This window comes from Colius striatus, chromosome 5 (assembly GCF_028858725.1).
Source record: "Colius striatus isolate bColStr4 chromosome 5, bColStr4.1.hap1, whole genome shotgun sequence".
NCBI lineage: Eukaryota > Metazoa > Chordata > Aves > Coliiformes > Coliidae > Colius > Colius striatus.
In genome coordinates, this window is record NC_084763.1 from 49,380,865 (window position 1) to 49,401,678 (window position 20,814).

General features: G+C 42.1%; 1 protein-coding gene across 1 annotated transcript; it reads left to right on the plus strand.

The window, feature by feature from the left end:
* The first annotated feature begins 942 nt into the window (after positions 1–942).
* On the plus strand, positions 943–20,311 carry MAP3K8 (mitogen-activated protein kinase kinase kinase 8). Its single transcript, XM_061996765.1, has 9 exons — positions 943–1,004; positions 3,942–4,066; positions 4,912–5,272; positions 7,990–8,154; positions 9,569–9,830; positions 12,192–12,298; positions 16,446–16,598; positions 17,235–17,481; positions 18,907–20,311. The coding sequence occupies exons 2-9, from the start codon at positions 4,032–4,034 to the stop codon at positions 19,038–19,040; spliced, it is 1,464 nt and encodes a 487-aa protein (XP_061852749.1). The 5' UTR covers positions 943–1,004; positions 3,942–4,031; the 3' UTR covers positions 19,041–20,311.
* Positions 20,312–20,814: the final 503 nt, after the last annotated feature.

Below are 20,814 nucleotides of genomic sequence, written 5' to 3' on the forward strand. Positions count from 1 at the left end.
CACAAAGAAGACACAGACACCTTTATGGAGGTTTGACAACGTATTTATCACCTGTATGTTTTGGAGGAGAAACCATGCACAGATGGAGTTAACCCCACTAACAGTGTTCCACACGTTCAGTTACGATGCCAAGGAAAATGCAATCAGGGATTGAGTCTGTCTGTATCCCTGCACATTTCAGAATGTCAGTTGTGCCATGCTCTGGACAATTTTAAACAGCACAGGAGAGGTAGCAAACATATAACCTTTAAACAAAGGAGTCAGTGTGTCTAATGCAAACAGGAGTTGCATGTACTGGTAATAAACACTGAAGCCTAAAGTGAGTATTTGTCCTGAAACTTTATAATGAAAGTTTTGCCATTGCCTTCAGTAAGCAAACAGTCATAGTGCAGATGATAAACAGTATACAAATTGTGTCTCAGGAGACGTCCTAGCAACTGTGGCAACAGTTTTTGGTGATCAGGAGGTGTCACTTCTTAATCAAAAAGTAATTCACTGGAGAGGAGCTCTTGGGAGAGCAGTCACGTGCCTTTTGGTTGAGAAATGAAACATAATCCTGCCTGGTTTTAGCAATTAAAAATGTTACTGGAACTCATCTATTCCTACTGCCACTAATATCCTCCAAGGAGTTTCAGCTGAAGTTTTATTCGGATTTATAATGCTTAAACTAAGCGCGTGTGGGAAAACCGCTTGGCATGGGAACGTGAGAGGACCGTGGGAAGCAGTTCACCAATGTCACAAGCCAGCGACACGCAGCTGTCTCCACAAGCTGGAGCTCCACGGGAGCGCTGCTCGGGGCCGCCCTCACTGCCGCCTCCCAGGAAACCGAAATAGAAACCGCGGCCGGAGTCGCGGCGCTCTCCCGCCCTCGGTGAGCGGCGGGCGGTGCTACCTGCGCCCTTCCCCGCCCCCGGGAGTTTCCCGCGGGCCCCGGCCCACGGCCCCGGCGCTGGTTGCCTGCGGACGGGCGGGCGGGCGGCGCGGCCTCTCCCGGCGCCCCGCGGGTAAGCGGGGCTGGGGGCAGCGCGGCCGGGCGGCGAGGGGAGCAGAGCCGGGGGGCTGCGGGCCGGGCGGCGGGGGGAGCAGGCAAGGGACAGCTAGGCTTGGAGAGACGCCGGCAGAGCCCCGACGGGACGGAGCGGGACGGGACCGGGCTGCACTGCGCGGCGGCACGGAGGGGGCTCGGCTGCCTCTCCGCTCGCCCTTCGGACGGGATGCTGGGGGTGGTGACGGCCGGGCAGGGTCTCCGCCGCCCGGGCAGCACCGTGTGTGCCGCCGGAGTCCTCCGAGCCCCGGCACCTGCGCTGTCCGCAGCGGCTGCGGGGCGGGGACCCCGAGACCCGCTCCCCGCTGGAGATGTGGGGGGATGCTCTGAGACCCCGTCTTTGGTGGAGATGGAGGGGAGAGAAGGAGGGAGTTCCTGGGACCCCTCCCCGCTGGAGATGGGCCATCGACAGCCCGAGGACTTTGTTTTCTCTTCTGTTTTCCTTTTTTTTCCCGAGTGAAAATCTGAAACGGTGTGAAAATTGCAATTGTTGACAGTTCTTGTCCTCTAACAGCAGAAGGGTTTTTTTTTAAGGGACTGTGTTTTTCGAGTTCTGTCAGTAACTTTTCTCAAAAGCAAATGAAGACTTTTCCATGACTGGTGGACAGTTACTTGCCACAGACAAAAAACCTGTTCCATAACAGCAGCACAAGAAGCCTTTATTATGGTTGTATGATTGTGTTCAGACAGACTGTACAGGTTTTTATTAGTGTGTAAGTTTTTTAAATTTTTATTGCAGGTTTTGTTAGTTTGGCGTTTTTGTTGTTGTTGTGTTGATCCTTGACACACAAAAAAATCCCATGGGGGCCACATAATTTTGGTATCCTGTTACTTTTATTTTAATGTGGTGGATATAAGGATGCTCTGGAGGAGCAGACTTCTCAAAAAAAGAAGTTTAAGGAAAAGCTGCTCATGATAAATAGAGAAATAAACTCTTGGCTTGCAAATTACTCATGTGATGATGTTGAAATAGTGGCAGAACTGGAGAAAGAGTCTCATGCTTTAGCAAGTTACTTAAGCGCTTACGTTCAGTTTTATTTTTCCACTGTAGATAAAAACACTTTTTTGACTGAAAACCTCAGTAAAGCATACTTAGTGATGTAATTTCTTCATGTTCTTGGATTGTATAGAAAGATTTAGGATGTTGCTTGAATAGCCACCACAGATACTAGTACAGGATTTTAGGGGTTAAAAAGGAGGATTAATTCCCTGATGGCAAATGGACACCTTTCTTGGCAGTAGTGGAAATATAATGCATAAATTGCTGCATAATTTAAAAAATCAGCTTTACATAGGCTAGATGTTGCTCTCAGTATGTAAACAATTGTTGGTTAGAATCTGATAGATACAAGGAAAAATAAAGGCTCTGCAGCTGTTCTCAAGCAGTAAAAGCACCCAGATTATGGTCACTTTTTCTTGTTATTCAGAGCTTTTTTAAGGGTGGTAGTGAAACTGTTAAGAATATTATTAGTATTGTGCTGTAGTCTGGGAATGTTTTGAGGAGTAGAGCAGAGTTGGCACTTAGGCTGCATTTGATCTAAACTGTACAGATGCCTTATATACTTAAATGTTATCAGGGAGTGAATTAGTTTCCTTGTGGTACATACTTGTCCTTAGCCACAAAAGACTAGAGCATCTAGAGGCTCATGTTTTTCTCCAGAAAGCCCCTCAAGACTAGTTCTTACTTTACCTGACTTTACACATGCAGTCTCTCAGTTCCTTTTATGACTAGATGGTTTCTTCTCTCTCCACCCCCACAAATTCAGCACCAAAAAACCACAATAAATAAAAGTGTAGAAAAATCAGAATGTTCTTTATTAAAAAGAACAAAAGCTTTCAAGCTTTGTTAGCAGCCTTTAGCTTGGGCATAGGGCAGGAAGATGAGTTAGAAACTACCCCTAGCATCTTTTATTTTTTTGTGTAGGTTGGAAAAACTTGACCTCTCTCAGCACCCCACTTGAGCTGGCGTACTCCCCACTTGAGTGGTGCTAGTGACTGCAAGGTTTCCTGCCCAGCTGCCCTGATGCTAGGAGGGCCATCAGGTTGAGTTGAGGCTAAGTGGACCAGTGTAGAGTACTGATGAAAGTCACTGTGTCCATCTTGAGACTGGGTGGGCATGGTGCTGCTCTACCACTGTCACCCCAGGGATTTGGAAAGGGATGTGTTGCACTGCAGGCACTCCTCTTGCCTTTTCCTCTGCTGCATCTGCTGATATGTCCTGTCCTGCCTTTTGAACTCCCAGCACGTGGGCTGAGTTTGAGTTTCTGTGCCAAGACAGCCGTGTCATTTTACTCAGTTTTCTTCAACGTTAGAGCTGACGTAAATACTCTAACCCATGAGAAATGTGTGCCACAAAGCTTCCACGTCCTCACGGGGAGGGTAAGAAAGATAATAATCATAACCAGAAACGGCCTCAGGGAACCGAGCCTGCTGCTTGTCCTTCGGATAAATAGGTTACACTCAATGCTTTTTCTTTTTCTAAGTATCTTTTTTTCTGGTTGTTATCTCTTGCCCAAAATAGATGGTTGCAGTGGATTACGAAAAAAGGAAGTGAGGGCTCTCTAAATAGGGCATGCTCTACTCAGTTCTGCTAGAGGAAGAGGAGATCCTTCACTTCACTATTAGCAAGCATGAGGCAGGGAGACTAAAACTCAGGACTTAACAGTGGAAAAACTGTTTTTCACTACTACTTGGAAATCTGGATGACCATACAGTGACTTGATTCTCTTTTTGAGCTGACAACTTTTTCTACAGAAAAATCCCCTGTTATCTCAGCCTTGTGATTACTAGTTTTTCTTTCCATGAAGCCTGTGTAGGAAATGATCATATGACTATAAACCAGTCCTTCAACTTGAGCTGGTATGCTATGGCTCTATTTGCTTTGCTTTTTTAATAGACTGCTACAGAACGCTGTGAAATTATCACTGGTGGTAAATACGGGTTCAAGAAACATGACGACTTTAAGGATTACACTGAGGTGTTTTTGATGGTTTTGTGTGATGTAACCAGGATAAATACAAGGTAAGTGCCATAGACATTTACAGGTTGAAAACTATTTGTGCAAGTATTTTAATGACTGACCATGCATACATTTTTAACTTGGGTAGAGTAACTCTCTCTGGCATAAAGTGGCAACCTGGGATGGGAAGGAACTTTTTGGGATGTTGAACTCAGTTTCTCATAGTGAAAGTCCTCTTCGGAGAGATGGGCAGTTATTGGTAGGACAGAGGGCAGAACAAACTGTTTCAGAAGCTCATTGCTTTTATGATGACTCAATTTCTGACTCTCTGAAACTGGTGAAAATTTCAATTCTAGTCTAGTTCTGATCAATTGGGTTGTGAATCTCAGGTGGTGGCTTACTTGTGCGTTATGCAATGATACTAACAATGATGCTTATTGCTGGTGGAATGATCTTGCTCTGTGATCTCTTTTTGGACACAATGCATGATTTGCTCATAAAAACTTGTGATTAAACTAATTATGTTTATATCTCTTTGTTGTTAATTTCCAAATAATGAATGCCTTCATTTGTACTGAGGATGCTCCTAGCAAAATATAACTAGTTTGTGCTTCTTTACTGTTCCAATTCCTCTAATGAAACACTTTATCAAAGTAAATTCCAAGAGTGAATGGCAGGGGAGATTCACTAATAACTTCTACATAAATTTTCATTAGCAAGGACTTTTACTCTACTTCCTTTTCATCCAGTCTATTAGTTATGATTTTCTTCATAACATGAATAATTTTAACTGTGTAATGATGAACTGTATCATCCTGATCACTTCTTTCTCATGTTACTTTGCTAAAATACATTTAGATGAAAAGTGTTTTCAGGTTTCTTTGTTTCTTTTTTGGTTTTTTTTCAGGAGTGGTTTTGCAAAGTGGACAGTAATGGAGTATATGAGCACGGGTAGTGATAGCAAAGAGGAGATTGACTTTTTGCTAACTAATTTAAATATGTCTGAGGTGATAGACATCATGGAAAACCTTTATCCAGGTGGAGACCTTGCAGCCTATGAAGACAGCTTAATTACAATGTGTGAAGAGGCAAATCAAAATGAAGAACGTGCAGAATCTCTACTGTTTTGTGAAAGGGAGGTTTCTTTGATGTCCTCTGTCAAATATGGGACTGTGGAAGACTTGCTTGCTTTTGCAAATCAGGTGTCTAACACTGCAAAACAATTCAAAGGATGCAGACAGCAAGAATCTGGAATCCTCTTGAATATGGTATGTCTCTCTTCTTTCTATGTGAAAATTATTAGACCTTGGGAGTCAGAAGTTTTTAGTGAATCTATGTAAAGATCACCTCAGGCCCAGGTGTAACAGTCAGGCTGTTGTTCCCTGTGCAAACCTGGGACTGGAGAGGATCTCTGAGGCCATCAAGTCTAGCCCCTGCAGTCTCAGGCAGCTATGGAGAAAGGTCTGTTGTTCAGAAAGTTCCAATCTGTGTTGCCTCACGGACCCCAAGAGAGCTGAAAACATTTCATAACAATTGAATACAAACTGGAGACATGAAGTAAAAAAGCAGAAACCACAACTGTGATAGCTTACAGGTTTGGAAGATGATAAGGGTTTTCCAGTGCCTTGTGTTCATGCAGTAAAAACAGTTCGTTAGGCAAAACTCCCAAATAAAGGTCTAGGATCTATTTGATATGGTTACTGAATTCATTCTCTGTACAAAATGAAAAAAGTAGTCATGAGGAGTAGTAAAGGAAAAAGAGTATCTAGTATCAATTGTGACTTTCAGAATTCCACTGTTATGTAATATCATACACTACTAAATCAAAATATAGACGTGTTGTTTTGAGATATGATCACTTGTTCCCTAAAATTATTGGTGTTCTACAAGCATCTGTAGATGTTTATGTCGTTGTACTTCTGTTTAAAATCAATTGCTCTGAAAACTACTGTGAGGAGAAAGTGTGTGCTTGTGCTGTTGTTTTGTTTCCTTAAAGTTTTCTACATCTATCATCTTAAATAGCTTGCATGTAATATGTTTTATATGGGAACAGTGGTTGCTTGAGGCTTACTGGTTACTCAGGTGTGAAACAGCAAAGGTTATTGCTTTAATCTGATCTGGAGGGAGCACTGCAGTGTTGCAAAACAAGCCAATTTTAAAGTCTGTAACATTTGAAAGGACACTTACTAATTCTAAATGTTTCCTATACTTAGGATAGACACTGCTCTACATACTCAGGGTTGTTTTGCTTGCATGTTGTTTCTACAGATGCATACAATTGGTATGAACCAAGTACTAATAGGTGCATGTGATCCCATTAAGCAACTGAGGACTGGAGGCAGGGCTTTGCTTGCAGCAGGTGCACATACATAATAAGTATCTGCAGCATTTTAGTTAGGATTAGGAGTGTTTCTGATTGCCTGGTGACCCCTGCTGACTGCACCATGGCTCACGTCATGAAGGGTCTTGGAGTGTGCAAACTGCACTTCTTTCAGCTGAAACCAAACTGGAAGATGCATTACAGCTGCAGATGAGCATTCATTCCACAGGACCAGGCTAGGAACTAGTCCTGCAAACCTCCTGAAAACATGAATAATGTGATGATGGTTGCTGTCTTGCTCTGCAAATCCATTCCACTTGGTCTATGTTGCTTTCCAGGATAGGTGTGGATTAGGTACTCTAAACCCCTTGAAATGTAAATGTGAGAGATGTACAGACTGCTAAAGTCTTTACCTGGGGTCTGATATGTAGAGAGGAGGCTCATTCTGCAAATCTTAAGCAAAATACTTTTTATTTAAAAACATCCCCCTCCCACTGTTAAGAGCTTATACTCTCCAAAATTAAGAACTTTGAAAAATTAACTTATTTCTGGTAGATACTAGTCACAAATCACATTTTTAGCAGTCGATGAGATACTTTTCTGATTAAAAACCAGGAAGGTAGGTAAAGCACAGAAAGATTATGCGCATTACATCTTAAACAGAAATTTAAACCAAATGATCTTCCTAATACGCCGTTATCTTAAAAAGTGTAGATGAAGAGCTGAGTACATGAGACACAAAGTCATAAATATTCTCAATCTGCTTTTACATATCTTCAAGAATCTCAATAAAGTAGCAGTAAAGAGACTCACGATACTGTATATCCCTGAATTAATTAGAAGCATTTTTTGCAGGAATCGTTGCTGATGCTTTAGCTAAGAGACAGAAGAAATAGCATCAAACCTTGAACAGTACTCACATGGCTGGAGTTAGGAGTTTGATCTCTCTATGTCACGTGCAGGGGGAGGGAGCTGTTTTGGAGGAAGAGTTAGAGCAAGATACTAGCTTAGATGCTCTGAATCGCTTCCTGGAGGAGCCCTCCTTGCCTCACTGACAATAGAGAGAATCAAATCTTCCAGCATTACCCACCCAAAGCAGGCAGTGTGATTGCTGCTTTTATTCTTTTTGACCTACACTATAAAACTAGAAGAAGGTGGCTGATAAATCGTGGTGGACTTCTTTGACCTTTTCCTAAGCAGCAGAAACTCTGATACAAGATGGAAAATAAAACTATGTTCCCCTGGCAGTACATGTGATATTAGGAAATGCTGAAACTCTTGCTCATGTAAGATAGCCTGTGAGTAACAGCTATGTGGCATAACAAGTTAGCAGATTACAGGAAGGACAAACGTGCAGGTAAATCTAATAACAAGAGGTGGGTCATTTCATTAACCCAGCTGCTGTTGTTGTTTCCAGACAATTAGTTGCAACTTACACTTTGTAAGTTAGTCACTGGAGAGAAACGTGGATGCCTGGGCTGTGAATGAATGCCACACCTCACATGCTGTTCCCATTTAATGTTTCTAAATAAAGACAGATCTCATGCATCATGCACATATATAAGTGATTATTTTTTTTCCCCACTACATGTATAAAATTAATCAGTCTTGGAGAAGTTTGAACTCCATTGTGATTGTCTTTTTTGTTTTTATTGAACTCCACAGATCACACCCAAGAATGGGCGTTATCAAATCGATTCAGATGTGCTCCTGTTCCCGTGGAAGCTGACTTACAGGAACATTGGCTCCGATTTTATTCCTCGGGGTGCTTTTGGGAAGGTGTACTTAGCCCAAGACAGAGAAACCAAGAAAAGAATGGCATGCAAACTGGTATGTTAGTTCAGGAGTTTTATCTCTGAGCAAATACTGTACAACATACAGTATATTTTCAAATATGTCTGCATCAAATTCCACTGTTAGGTTGATGATCATCTTGGATTTTTGTTCCTACACAGAGTAGGGAAAGTGAACATTTGAAACTGTTAACTTGTTTTATTTTCTTGACTCTGAGACTGCAAAAGTTTCTGCATTTGAAAGTATCTGGAAGCACGTGCAACTGCCACGTGATCAGGCCCTCTGGATGTGGGAGTAGAAGTATTTCTACTTGTCTTGCTGTACTAACAATAACTAAAATATCAACATGTCCCTGAGATCATGCCTCTGCTGGAAGTGATGGCAAAACTCTGGTTGCAAATAGTTTTAGTCTTTCATTCTTTAACGGAAATCTTCAGACATAGATTTCATTACTCTAGTTCCACTAATATTCCTGAGAGCTCAGCTCATATTGCATTTCTCATTGTATTCTGAGCACCAGCTGAGCATAAGGTTGTGAGATGTCTCAAAAAATCTGCTATTACATTTTCTTTCAACATACTATTATGAATTGAGCAGTAAATATTCAGGGGCAGTTAAAGTTTAGCTGTGACACTGCTCTGTATCCCCCTGCTTGTGAGTAGGCACCTGCATTACTTCCGTGTGTGCAAGAGTTGGGAAGGCTGTTGTAGCCTTTGGGCAGAAGTAGTTTGCCACTTGTTGTACGCCAGTACAGAATTAAAGCTTCCTAATGTTTCTGAAAATACAAACAATGTTTCTCATTGCAATAAAAAATTGGTCCACAAAGTCTGAGGGAAGGAGAATAAAAAGAGCAGTAGTAGCCTTTCCTTGTGTAAGCAAACACTGCTTTTTGTTGTCTTGGCAATCTGCTGTCAGTAATTTTTAAAGAAATATAGTACTGTGAGGTGCTCACTTTAAAGCAGGTTTCCTTTCTTTTGAGCTATAGAACAGTGCTGATAAGGATTGAATTGAGGTCAGTAGTGATCCTGAGCGTGGTTAGTTTGTAGATTGTGCCGAGTGCTGCAAGTAGAGAGCCACGTGTCAGACGGGAGTGTGGTTCTGGTAGGGCAGATGCACAAAGCTAATGGAAAAAGCAGTGGGACTTTCATCTCCTTCACCGGGAAGTTTGCACAGATCTTTTGCGTAACCAGTGGATTTTGTCGGGAATAACTCTTACTACATTGCTTTTTCTGGAAGATTGCACTTGTTATTTGGGCATGTTTCCAACAAACTCTCTCTGAACTGCAAAGGAAGAACAAGTCATAGGATCAAAATAAAGCTCCATATTTTAACAAGTGGATAGGAATGCTTTACTTCCTTTTTCCATTTTCATCTGTAGGATAACTAGTGCTAGTATGGAGAGATGGTTTTTTTTGAGCTGCCTTCCATGGTTTTTGTTTTGATGTCCTAGGTCCCAGTGGAACAGTTCAAACCATCAGATGTTGAAATACAGGCGTGTTTCCGTCACGAAAACATTGCTGAATTATACGGTGCTATTTTGTGGGATGAGACGATCCATCTCTTTATGGAAGCTGGAGAGGGAGGATCTGTCATGGAAAAGCTGGAGAGTTGTGGTCCTATGAGAGAATTTGAAATCATTTGGGTGACAAAGCATATCCTGAAAGGACTTGACTTTCTCCACTCCAAGAGAATTATCCACCATGACATTAAACGTATGTATATTATGTGTGTTTCCTTGGGATGTTTTCTGGTCCAAGCTGGCATGGGACTCTGGTGAAAAGCCTGGCCCTGAGCTAAGGTGCGTAGCCTTGCACCTCTGGGAGGGAAGGATGGATAATGCTCAACAAATGGCATGCTCAGGTTCTGGAGATAATCGTTATTTACACTATTTATTAATTCACCTCAGTGTAGAGGGTGAATTGAAAGTCATGGTTCTGTTGCCTTGCTTGAGTGACACATTTTGAAATAAAAACTTAGAGAAAATGAATGAAATTATCAGTCTGTGTTAAGCTACAAGTTTCCCTCTTTCCACATACATTCATCCTGGGAGCTTCCATGCCTACCTTCCACTTGCCCCTTCTTTTAGGTGTTATGTTTTTGCATAGCTGTTGTTTGAGACACTTTAGGACTAAATATGTTACTTGTACTGTTGTGGATTTTTTTCCTTTCAACAGTTACTGCAAATTTTGCTGTTTAATTGCTCCTAAAAAGCTCTGGATATTACGTATGAATCATCAAAACTTAATTATATTAACCCTAAATTAAATACATTAATATTAAATCCCTGTAGGTTTTAATTCTAATGCATTATGTTTAATAGTAAATACTGTTTCTCCTAGCACCACCTCAACCCACAGACAGATAAATTCTGCCATTGTAGATACAGGGCTTCTAATGAAGACTTATCTGAGAGTTAGTTGTTGCTAAACTGGAGAGTTTAAAATAGAAATATTCACACTGAAGCATTGCAATACATAGTTGACAGAAGATGATGATCAGGAATTGCTAAATTTTTGTCTAGGTTTTACCTTTTTTAGTTAATGTGGGTTGATAATTTATATGTAAGCTTTTGAGATTCTGACAACTGTAAAACTGCTTAGTTTTTTCCTTTAGTTGTGCTTTCTTGCTTGCAGTAAGAGTCTTTCCTATGGGTTTACTGTAATTGGCTGTAACAATGACATTAATTAAAAGGTTTAAAAGCCAAACCAACCAAAACCCAACCCACTACATCTAGACAGGGGGTAGGAGAACTGGCCCATTCTGAATGTGGTGAGTATGAGTGCATCTTGCTTTCTCAGCCTTTTTCTGCATTACTGGATGCAGGAGCTGAAGTGGGGGCTGATGGAGGTGCCTGGGTGCAAACCCCAGCAAGGCTTCTGCTTTCAAGGAGATGTTTTGTTTGAGGAAGTGAGCTGGATAACCCTGGCCCTTAATGACAGCAATGCCTTCTGCTTGGCAAGGTGGCCTCTGTTGATAGAAAAGACTGTTTCCCAAACAGCTCTGATTTCTTCCTCACTGCATCAGCTGCCACTAGATCTCTGTCTAGTTGAGGCAGGAGGAGCTGAAGGTTTTACTGAAAGATTACCTTGAGCCAGGAAGCAGAGAAGGGCTTTCTTTCTCTTGGCTCTTAGGAGCAGTTCAGTGCTGCCACTTTAACCCTTGATTGGAAAACATTTAAATCATAGGGCTATTTGATGGGGAGGATTTCCAGCAGTAGGTGAGACGGGGTACAGTCAGCAGAGCCTGCTGCGCTGTGGCAGTGTGGCCCTCTGCACTGTCCTTTGGGCAGTGTTTAAAATCCAGATCTTCAAAAGTATCCCTAAAATTACAACTTTATTTATGTAGTTTTATAGCAGTGGTAGGGAGGAAGCTGCATGAAGGACTGTGTCAGGATTTGGTACCACTGAAATCAAGTTTGTATCTTCCCTCTGACTGGTCACAGTGGGCATGGTCAACATGGAGAATGACCCACAGCTTCCTCTGGGAGAAAATGTGTTTCTGTTTCATAACTTGGAGTCTTTGTTTGTCCACTTGAAACAGCAAATAAGAATTTCTCAAGGCTTCCACAGAGCACTACCTTCATAAATATTTGATCAGAAATACAACTGCAAAGAAAGCCTCTACATACAAAGTGTTGCCTTAGGCAGAATTTTATGAAGGAAGGTGAATTAAGCTCCTAAATACTGATGCAATTTGGTGGGAGTTTGGAACTCTCCATCTTTTATTACTTTTGCAGCCATAGCCTGTCCTCTGTCATCTCTCCACATTGGAGACCATTAAACACCTGCAGGGCAGGCCTTGCTGTGTTGAGGTGCCTCCCTGATCATCAACCATTTTCTCTCTCTTTTTTAATTAAGCTACCAAAACTTCTTTTACCTAAACCAGTCGAATTTGATTTTTAAGATACAGTTTAAAATCGGACTCAATCACTAACAGATCATTTCTGGCTAGGAGAAGGATGCTGATTGTGCTCATCTCCCTTTTCAGGCTAACATTCAAATGAAATAAGCATGTTGTAAGAAATGCCCAGCATACTAGAAACTTAAATGTTTTCATTTTTGTTTTTCTTCCAGCAAGCAACATTGTCTTTATGTCAACTAAGGCTGTTTTGGTGGATTTTGGCCTAAGTGTTCAAATGACTGAAGACATTTACTATCCCAAAGACCTTAGAGGAACAGAGGTAAGAAGCTGTGGGGCCAAAAGCCTTCAGTATTGAATTATTACCAGAGTTGTGATGCTTAAGCTCAAATTTGGAGCTTGAGGGCCAAAGCTTGGGCAAAAGAGTTTTATAACTTCTCCATAAGTTACAAGCAAACATCAGTATCATCTCAATTATCTTGTTGTTTTCAACTTGCTGAATTGGAGAATCAGAGGTTACACTTTGAAAGCCATGTCATGTTCTCTGCACTCCCATTTATTAGCGATCGTTAAATCTGGAGTCAAAGAGAAATCAGGATTCACTGAAGTCAAAGGCACAGTGTTCTGAGGAGAGTTGTTTGCAGTGGATCATTTTCTGGTCAGAGACACTTCACACAGGAATTTGTTCTTTGCTCTAGCAGAGATTCCTTCTGAGATACCAGCTATGGACTGGGGTGACCTGCTTAACACAGTAGTTTGACTCCTCCTTTGAAACCACAGAAATTACAGACCTCTGAGTTTCGTGTCTTAGCATTTCTAAACTCTGTTCCCCATCTATGTGTAACCCTCTTGTCCTTTGGGGGTTATGTATGGCAAGATCGATGATTGTCTGATAAACTTGCTTAGGCATTACAGGGATGGAGATGACGGCCTTTGAAACGTTCCCAGTGACTCTGACTCTGCACATGCACAGAGGTCCTGCATACCACTTGGCATACACTCATGCCCAGGTGTTTCCAGGGCTGGAGCTTTAGCAAACAACCGAGCAGCAACAACTAGCTTGGACAGCTGCTGCAAATGTGGCTTTGTGTGCTTTCTGTTGCTAGAGGAGGTTGTTTACAGGAAACACTTCAGCTGAAATGTTGGTGCTTACCGTTTTGACAGTCTTCCACAGCACGGGCTTGTGTTTAGAGGGGATACTTTTAGAGCTGACAAACATTATTTCACTCCTTGGAAGAGCAGGATAAACCAAGATTTCCCAGAATGTTTATTTGATTTTTTTTCCAGATATTTTGGGAAAATATTTGAACATTTGTTTTCACTGTCTCTCCAGTCAGGGGAGCTAAGAGCTTGAAAGGCTTACTGTACTGGAAGCAACAGGCTTTCTGACATTTCATGTATGTGCCCTGTGGGATTTTTTTATATTGGTTTGGGATTTCTTGGTTTTTTGTTTGTTTAAGGGGATTTTTTGTGTTGTTAATAAGAAAAAATGGTAGGAATGAGTTGGAAACCCTAATAGGGTATTTCTTAAGGATGGAGATGTGTGTAAACAGGACATTTCCAGGTTTGTGGAGCAGACTGGTGATGATCTGCTTCTGGCTGTTGGAGGAGAGGCCAAGTTTGTGTTGGTAAGAACAACTGTGAAAAACACTTGGTTCTTCATTTAATAGGAAGAAAATTACTGGGCACTGTTGAGCACCACAGTCATGTCCTCAGAAAATAAACAATCCCCATGACCTTGAAATGTGGTAGTGCTTGGTGTTCGCTGTCTGAGGGAGAGGAAGCCAGTCCCTGCCTCTCTGCTGCAGCATCACAGTCCAGAAGTCAGGCTGCAGGGAGAGAGCTAGGAAAGGAGACCTCATATACCAGTCAAAGACTTAGAGGAACATCATGAAAGCTAGTCTATAAGTCTTTCTTCTCACAACCTTCCTCCCAAGCATCTTCCTCTCCACAGTGCTTGTGTTCAGCCTTGTGGCATAGCTAATCCAGTCACTCATAAATGCCCTCTGCAGTCTTTGGTAGCACTAAGTTTGTTGAATTTTTCAAAGTAAGATTTTGTTTCTCCAAAGTCCTTCTGAGTTTTGCACCCTCTATTACACAACTTGTTAAGAAGTGGTGCAGTTGTCCAGGAGTGCTGTTTCTGCATGTAGTTGTGCAACCCTTTGTAGGGCTCAGTCACTGCCATGCAGCATCATGTGTGTGAACTGGCTGGTTTCTCTCACATCTGTTATTGGCAGGGACTTGGGTCCATGAAGGAACTGGCAGTTGGAGTTATCTTTCTCCTGTGCTTTCTCCTTTGGGAGAAGATTTTTATTTGCTTCTGTAGCACAAAAAGTCTGAATATAGTGACTTCTCTGTGTTTTATTCAAATGAATAGTTGTAATTCTGATCAGAATGACTGAAAGGCAGTGAAATTTTGTTTAGTTGGTGTAGCATGAAAACCTAGGTTTCCTGACTGGTGTGTGTATAAGGCAAGCAGCACAATATAACCTGGTTGTGATGAAACTGCCCTGCAGGAAATAGGCATTTGCTACACTTTCTGTCACTTTGTTAACATATGTAAGCTTCAGTTGCTGCTGTTTGAGGTGAGGAAAAAGTTGTCTGCTAAGTTCCATTGAATTCGAAGGGTGTGATTCATTGGCAGGAATGTTAAACTGAAACTAGCACAGCATGAAGAAAAGGACTGTTTTTCAGCTGCCTGTGTCTCTGGTCTGACTGGCAAACAAGTGCCAGCCCAGCATCAGGGAGGAATGAGAATGGGAAGGTATCAGGGCTTGAGCTGCCTACTTTGGTAACAACAGTCTCAGGCCAGTCTAAATCAGTCTGGAATCACAGCTTTGGTGCACATCTTGTTTCTGCTTTTTGATCCTATGCAATCAAGGTGCATCCTGACCACCTTCACATTTTGACTATGACTGCAGACAGCTTTTTGTTCCAGCATTTTGTTTTTCTCAAGAAGGCATCTGCTTTTTGTTCATATGGATTCTGCTCAAGTTGCACTGTATTTGCTCATGACTGTTCTTTACATAAGTAGAAATTCTGTTCTTTGCTCCTTACAAGACTTAAAGGTGGAAGGTGCAGACATACTCTATCTCAGCCCTGAGGAAAGCAGTGGGTAGGAGTAAGTGGCAGCTGGAGATGCCTGCTGAACCTTTGCACATGCTTCCAAACTGAAGCTCTGTTTGCAGACATGGTGTGTGATTTCCTGGGAAATGTTCCTTGGCATTTGCTGGAGCCCTACAGTCATTCTCAATCTGTGGTAATAAGCAGTCAAACCATGGGGTGATGACTTAACTTCCTGCTCTGGTGTCAGTTAATGGCTTTTAATGTGATTCTCTGTGACAGGATGACTTGAAGTCATTAAAGTTCTGTTTGACTCTTTTAGAGGGAAACTGGGTGAGGGAAAAGTAGAAACCAGAAGCAGATAGTGTGGCTGGCTGGCCTAGTGTGGTGTGGGCCATGCCCAGGCTCTGCTGAAATCCAGACCCTGGGCCATTGTGGTGGCAGAAGCTGTACAGGCAGTGCCTCCTTCCCTGCTGGATCTCCTCCAGCTTCACTCTTGGTTACCTGGAGCTGGCAGGAGCTTGCCACCAGAACCTTCTTCGGGGTCTTGACAAATCCAAATGTTTCAGTGAAATATTTGGATGGAAACTGTATTTTTATTTAGAGGAGATTAGGATTTTTGGTTCAAAAAAAGGATGGAAGAGGGATGTTTGCCTTAACAGCTGCTCTGGGGGTAACCTGGTGGAAAGGGCACATTGAAAGACTTAAGAGATCTGGCTTTTAATTTATGCATTTCCTTAGAACCAGCTTGTTCCTCACCATCCCATTTCTTAGGATAATGCCCTAACATGCAGATCAGTTATTGGATAAGGAGGGGAGAGGAGAAGAGTAAGGAAGGCAGAAAGGTATATATCTGCCAGTTCTGCCATGAAGAGTTGTGTAGCATCCCACAGAACAGGGATTTGAGGAGTGAACCTCAGCTCCCAGCTGGGTGTCTAACATGAGAGGTCACACTCTCGCTTTAGCCTAGTCCATGTCCATGGTTTTCAAGCAGAATGGAGGAGTCCCAGCAGTGTCCCACAAAACAAACTGGCAATTCAGACACTCCCTTTTACTGCTGGGGGGGGGGACAAAATTCCTGTTGCCCAGATGAACAAAGCACAGCCATGGTTTGAACCTCAGGCTCCCACAGCTCAGCTGAGTCCCACAGCCAGTGAACTGTGGCCTGTCTGGAAAGGACAAAACTGAAATATGAGTTTGTCCAAATGCCAGTCCAGAAAATCTCTGTTATTGTAGTAATGTGCAGAGCAGAAAACTATTAATCCCCAGGTGATGCCTGGTTTTTAGGTTACAGGTACTTGTGGGATGCATCCCTTCAGAGGGCCGTGTTCTGGGATCACAAAATCTTGCTCTTTGCTTGTTTGTTTTCCCATACTGATTAATCTGGTTTTAACTGTTCTTCACAGATTTACATGAGCCCTGAAGTTATCCTCTGCAGAGGCCACACAACAAAAGCAGACATCTACAGCATGGGAGCTACTATTATTCACATGCAAACTGGCATCCCACCCTGGGTGAACAGATATCCCCGTTCTGCATATCCATCCTACCTCTATATTGTAAGTATCCTTAGCAGAGTCTTAGCTCAGTTTCAGTTGAAGGATTTCCTGTGGTCTTATTGGGAAGGCTCCAGTCATATAAAAATTGTCAAGATATTTGTCAGAGAGATGATATCATCCTTTTTGCTTCAGGGCAAGGAGGGAAGAAGTGGGTTTTGATGATTTAGGGAACATCAGAGGGTGAGCTGGAATCATCTCTGTGGTTTGAGTTACAGTTTACAGGCTTTGAGTTTACTGCAAGGATAGCATTAGAACAGTGTGAAACTTGATTGAAGAAGCCCATCTATGTTCAAGTTGTCTGTTTTGCTTACAAGTGCAGATAAAAAGTGGAGCCTGGCAAATTTGATCCTCTCATTGTTCCAATGTAGTACAGAAATCTGTTGAATTCATATTGCACCAGATTTCAGGCTTGCTTGGAGTTGTTTTGAGTTTTTAAATGTATGATAAAATCTGATTCTTTTAAAAGGGTGGATTTTGTGCAGTTACATGTTCTGTTCTGATCAGCTCAGCTTAGGGAGGTAATGAGTAGTAAGTGGGGAATTCCCAGACCACTCATGTGGTTATCTGTTACTTCCTCTTCCATTGTTTTTGGAATAACTGTTTCAGTGATCTTTTTTGTTGTTGTTGTTCCAACAGATACACAAGCAAGCTCCCCCCTTGGAGGATATTGCTGAGGATTGCAGCACTTCCATGAGAGAGCTGCTAGAAGCAGCTCTAGAAAGAAATCCTAATCACAGGCTGTCTGCAGCAGACTTACTGAAACACGAAGCTTTACACCCACCTCCAGAAGAGCAGCCGCGGTGCCAGAGTCTGGACTCAGCATTGTTTGAAAGGAAAAGACTGCTTGCAAGGAAGGAGCTGCAGCTGCCAGAAAATATTACAGGTGATGGTATCAGGCTTGCCTACCTTGCACTTTGGAGATATTTTTGTATGTGTGTGTAAAAAATTGATTTCAGTGAGTGTTTAGAAATTAACTAAACAAAAAAAAGCTTCTGGAAAGAGACCGGTAAAAACCCCAATCAGATGAGATCAGATCCAGAGCTCATTAAATGTTATATAAAACGCCCATTGACCTCAGTGGGGGAAGGACTTAGCCTGAATTCTGCAGCTCCGGAAGGGTTGGCTCATGAAAAAGCCCTGGCAGTCATTCAGGGCACTTTGTGAAGTATGGGTTGCTGTCCCAAATTGCCTCAATTTGCCACAGCACTAAAGATGTTTTATTGATACTAGTGACTTGTTAGCAACAAAAGACCAACAACAAACACTACTACCATTCCAACCCTTTTTGCCTCCTTAAAAGAATCACACAAACCCCAAACTGTAATGTTGCTCACTGACAGCAGGACAAGCTCTTTGTTTAAAAAATGAAATTGTAGGAGAGAACACGGTTCCCCTTGTCTGTTAATCAGTGCTTTATGAAGAATAATACACAAACCAGCTAGGAAACTTAGTGTGTCCTCAGATGTCAAACCTAAGGATTTATTTGATTGTGATAAGTATTTGAAAAGATAGCTGTGCAAAGTTTTTGGTGCTGTAATGCATTGTTGCAATGAATATACTTATTATTTAAATCAATCACAGCCTTTGCATCTTGCATGGCATCGCTCCTTCTGGATTTTGCCTTGTGGGTGCATAAATCTTTGACTGGCTCAGACCATCTGAATCAATTCTGAAGATGAAAAAATACTTCACCATTAAACTGGAACTTCAATTCAAGTGCCTGAGATTCCAGGACACTCATTATACAAGCATTCAGGGGAGTTCTGCTGTAGCAAAGCAGCTCTGGTTTCTTCAGTCCTTGATTTAAAAGAGGGAAAGAAAAAAAAAAACCCAAACCTGAGACTGATGGTCCCATTTTGTTCTGTATTGTCACACCCAGCGACACAAAGAGAATGTCATCTGTTTAGATGAAAATCCCCCTGTAATGAAGGGGAATTCTCAGCTGGCAGAAAGTCAGCCTAGTTTTTTTTTTCTTGCACCAAACTCTCCTTTATCACTGTGGCTTAGAAGATGAGGAAGCTCTGCCTAGCTGTCCCAGCTGATGAAGAGGCTTTTCAAGAACAGTTGAACACACTTGCTGTTTTGAGTAGCAGACTGCTTACCTGTCTGCCCTAGAGTTGTGGGTTGATTTGATATCTTTTATTTTATATGAAGTTTATGTTACATTACCTTTTCAAATGAACCTTTCTAAACCACAGATAAATAACTGCAAAGATTAGGCCAATTATTCCAGCAATGTCTGCAGCCATGAAATTGATCTAATGTAGCTGTGCAATGCTAACATGCTGTGTCTCTTTCTCCTTTTTAGATTCCTCATTGTGTACCAGGAGCATTGAAGAGTCAGACCTGCTAAAGAGGCAAAGATCACTCTACATAGATCTTGGAGCTCTAGCTGGTTACTTCAATATTGTTAGGGGACCACCAGCCTTAGAATACAATTGACTCAGTAACATTTTATGTCGGCGGGTCAGAAGTGGACCTCTACCTCTTAAAACTTGATTTTAAGACTTGATTTTCAAACTTGTAAATAACAATATTGCCATTGTAGGCTGTCAAATGTGAACAGTGTTTAATTGCACATATGATTAAGCTAAACCCATAGAGGCTTTGATAAGCTGATCCCATGCAACGATATTTGTGCATCTACCTGTTGACCAACACGAAGATGGCAAAAGGAACATTACTGGGAATGTCTTAATCCAGGATATCTTCCTGTGCTGGGCCTTGCACTTTTATGAAACTTATAATATGTGCCTGCAGATACTGCCATGGAAAAAAAATAAATAGTTGAGCATGTGGGCTGTAAGATTCAGTCTCTCTGAGCTGTCCTTAGAGAAAACCAAAAAAAAAAACCCAGACCAAAACCATCCTTGACTTAACAATTCAAAGACTGGTTCAGTCTTGTTCTCTCTTTGAGACTTGGCCAGTTTCTGGTCATTCTTTATGGAATCAGGTCCTCCCTTAAGCTGAGCTAATTTCTGTCAACTATCTCTGGAGCCAAAGCATCACGTGGTTACAGGTGTGTTTGTAGCTTTGCAGCTTCCCTGGGCTGTGGGACCTAAGCAGGGTGCTCTCCCTCTTCTCTGAGGGTAGAGGGCATACTTCATAGAATGTATGGGTTGCCTTTGGGAACAGCTGAGCAAGCAGACCCTGGCAGAGCATGCAGTAACTCCATCTGCTTCCTTTTACAGCTACTGCAATGATATCTTGGGTAGTTTTCAAGGACAGCTGAAGTGTTATTTGCTATTGGTAACAGTGGGCAGGCTCCAGCCTCTTGCTTTGTAATACTTTAAAATGGTACACGTGGATGACTGCTGTGAGTGCTATGGTTTGGAAAGCGTGTCACTAGTGACAAGCTGTGTTTATGTTCCTATGGAAATGGAATTATATTGTTCTTGCTGTGCCTCATGCATTTGAAACATGATGTTTTGGATGATAGTAAAACTATGTAAACTGCATAGTTCTGTACATCCCATGGGATGAGAACGTAAACTTTTATAAAACTCTCTTTGATGCTTAGGATGACTCTTTATAAGCATTTGTGGTAAAATGGCATACTATGTATGTTGGACACTGAATCTTTTCTGAAGCACCGTCTCTTTTTCATACGTCTGTTATTTAATGCTGCTCCTACCTAACACATGATCTTAAACAGATGATTTCTAGTTTGATACTGATATGGTCACATGAATAAATGCAGCTCAGTGCCTTGAGATGTGGTCACTCTGTTCTTTCATCTTTGGAAACAGCATGGAGCTGTGACTGTATTTGGGCAGTATTTCTCCTCTGCCATGGCCCAGGTAGGCTACGAGCATCGTCCTGCTTACTGGGAAGTCTGGTGAAAGCTATTGTGGATGGATTTTGCTCCCTAGTAACACATTAGTGTTTCTGACAAAATCTCATTCTTGGGCCTCAACACTCCTTCTGGACTACTTGGATGTTGCACAGTTGTTGTGTACAACACACAGCACTTCAGTCCTGGTGTTAATTGCTGCAAAAAATCCTGCTGGGAATTACTGACCTGCTACAGTACTCTGTGCAAAGTCTCTAATGACCAGCTGCTTTGAGGAGAGCTGTGGAGGGGAGGGGAGAAGAGCCTTCTTCATATTTAGGCTGATGAGGATACTTGGGGATCAGACTTTCAGTGTAGCTGACATAAAACATTACTTAATGGTTTGGATGTTCACCTTTGCCCTGAGAGACTTGGGTTCAGTTT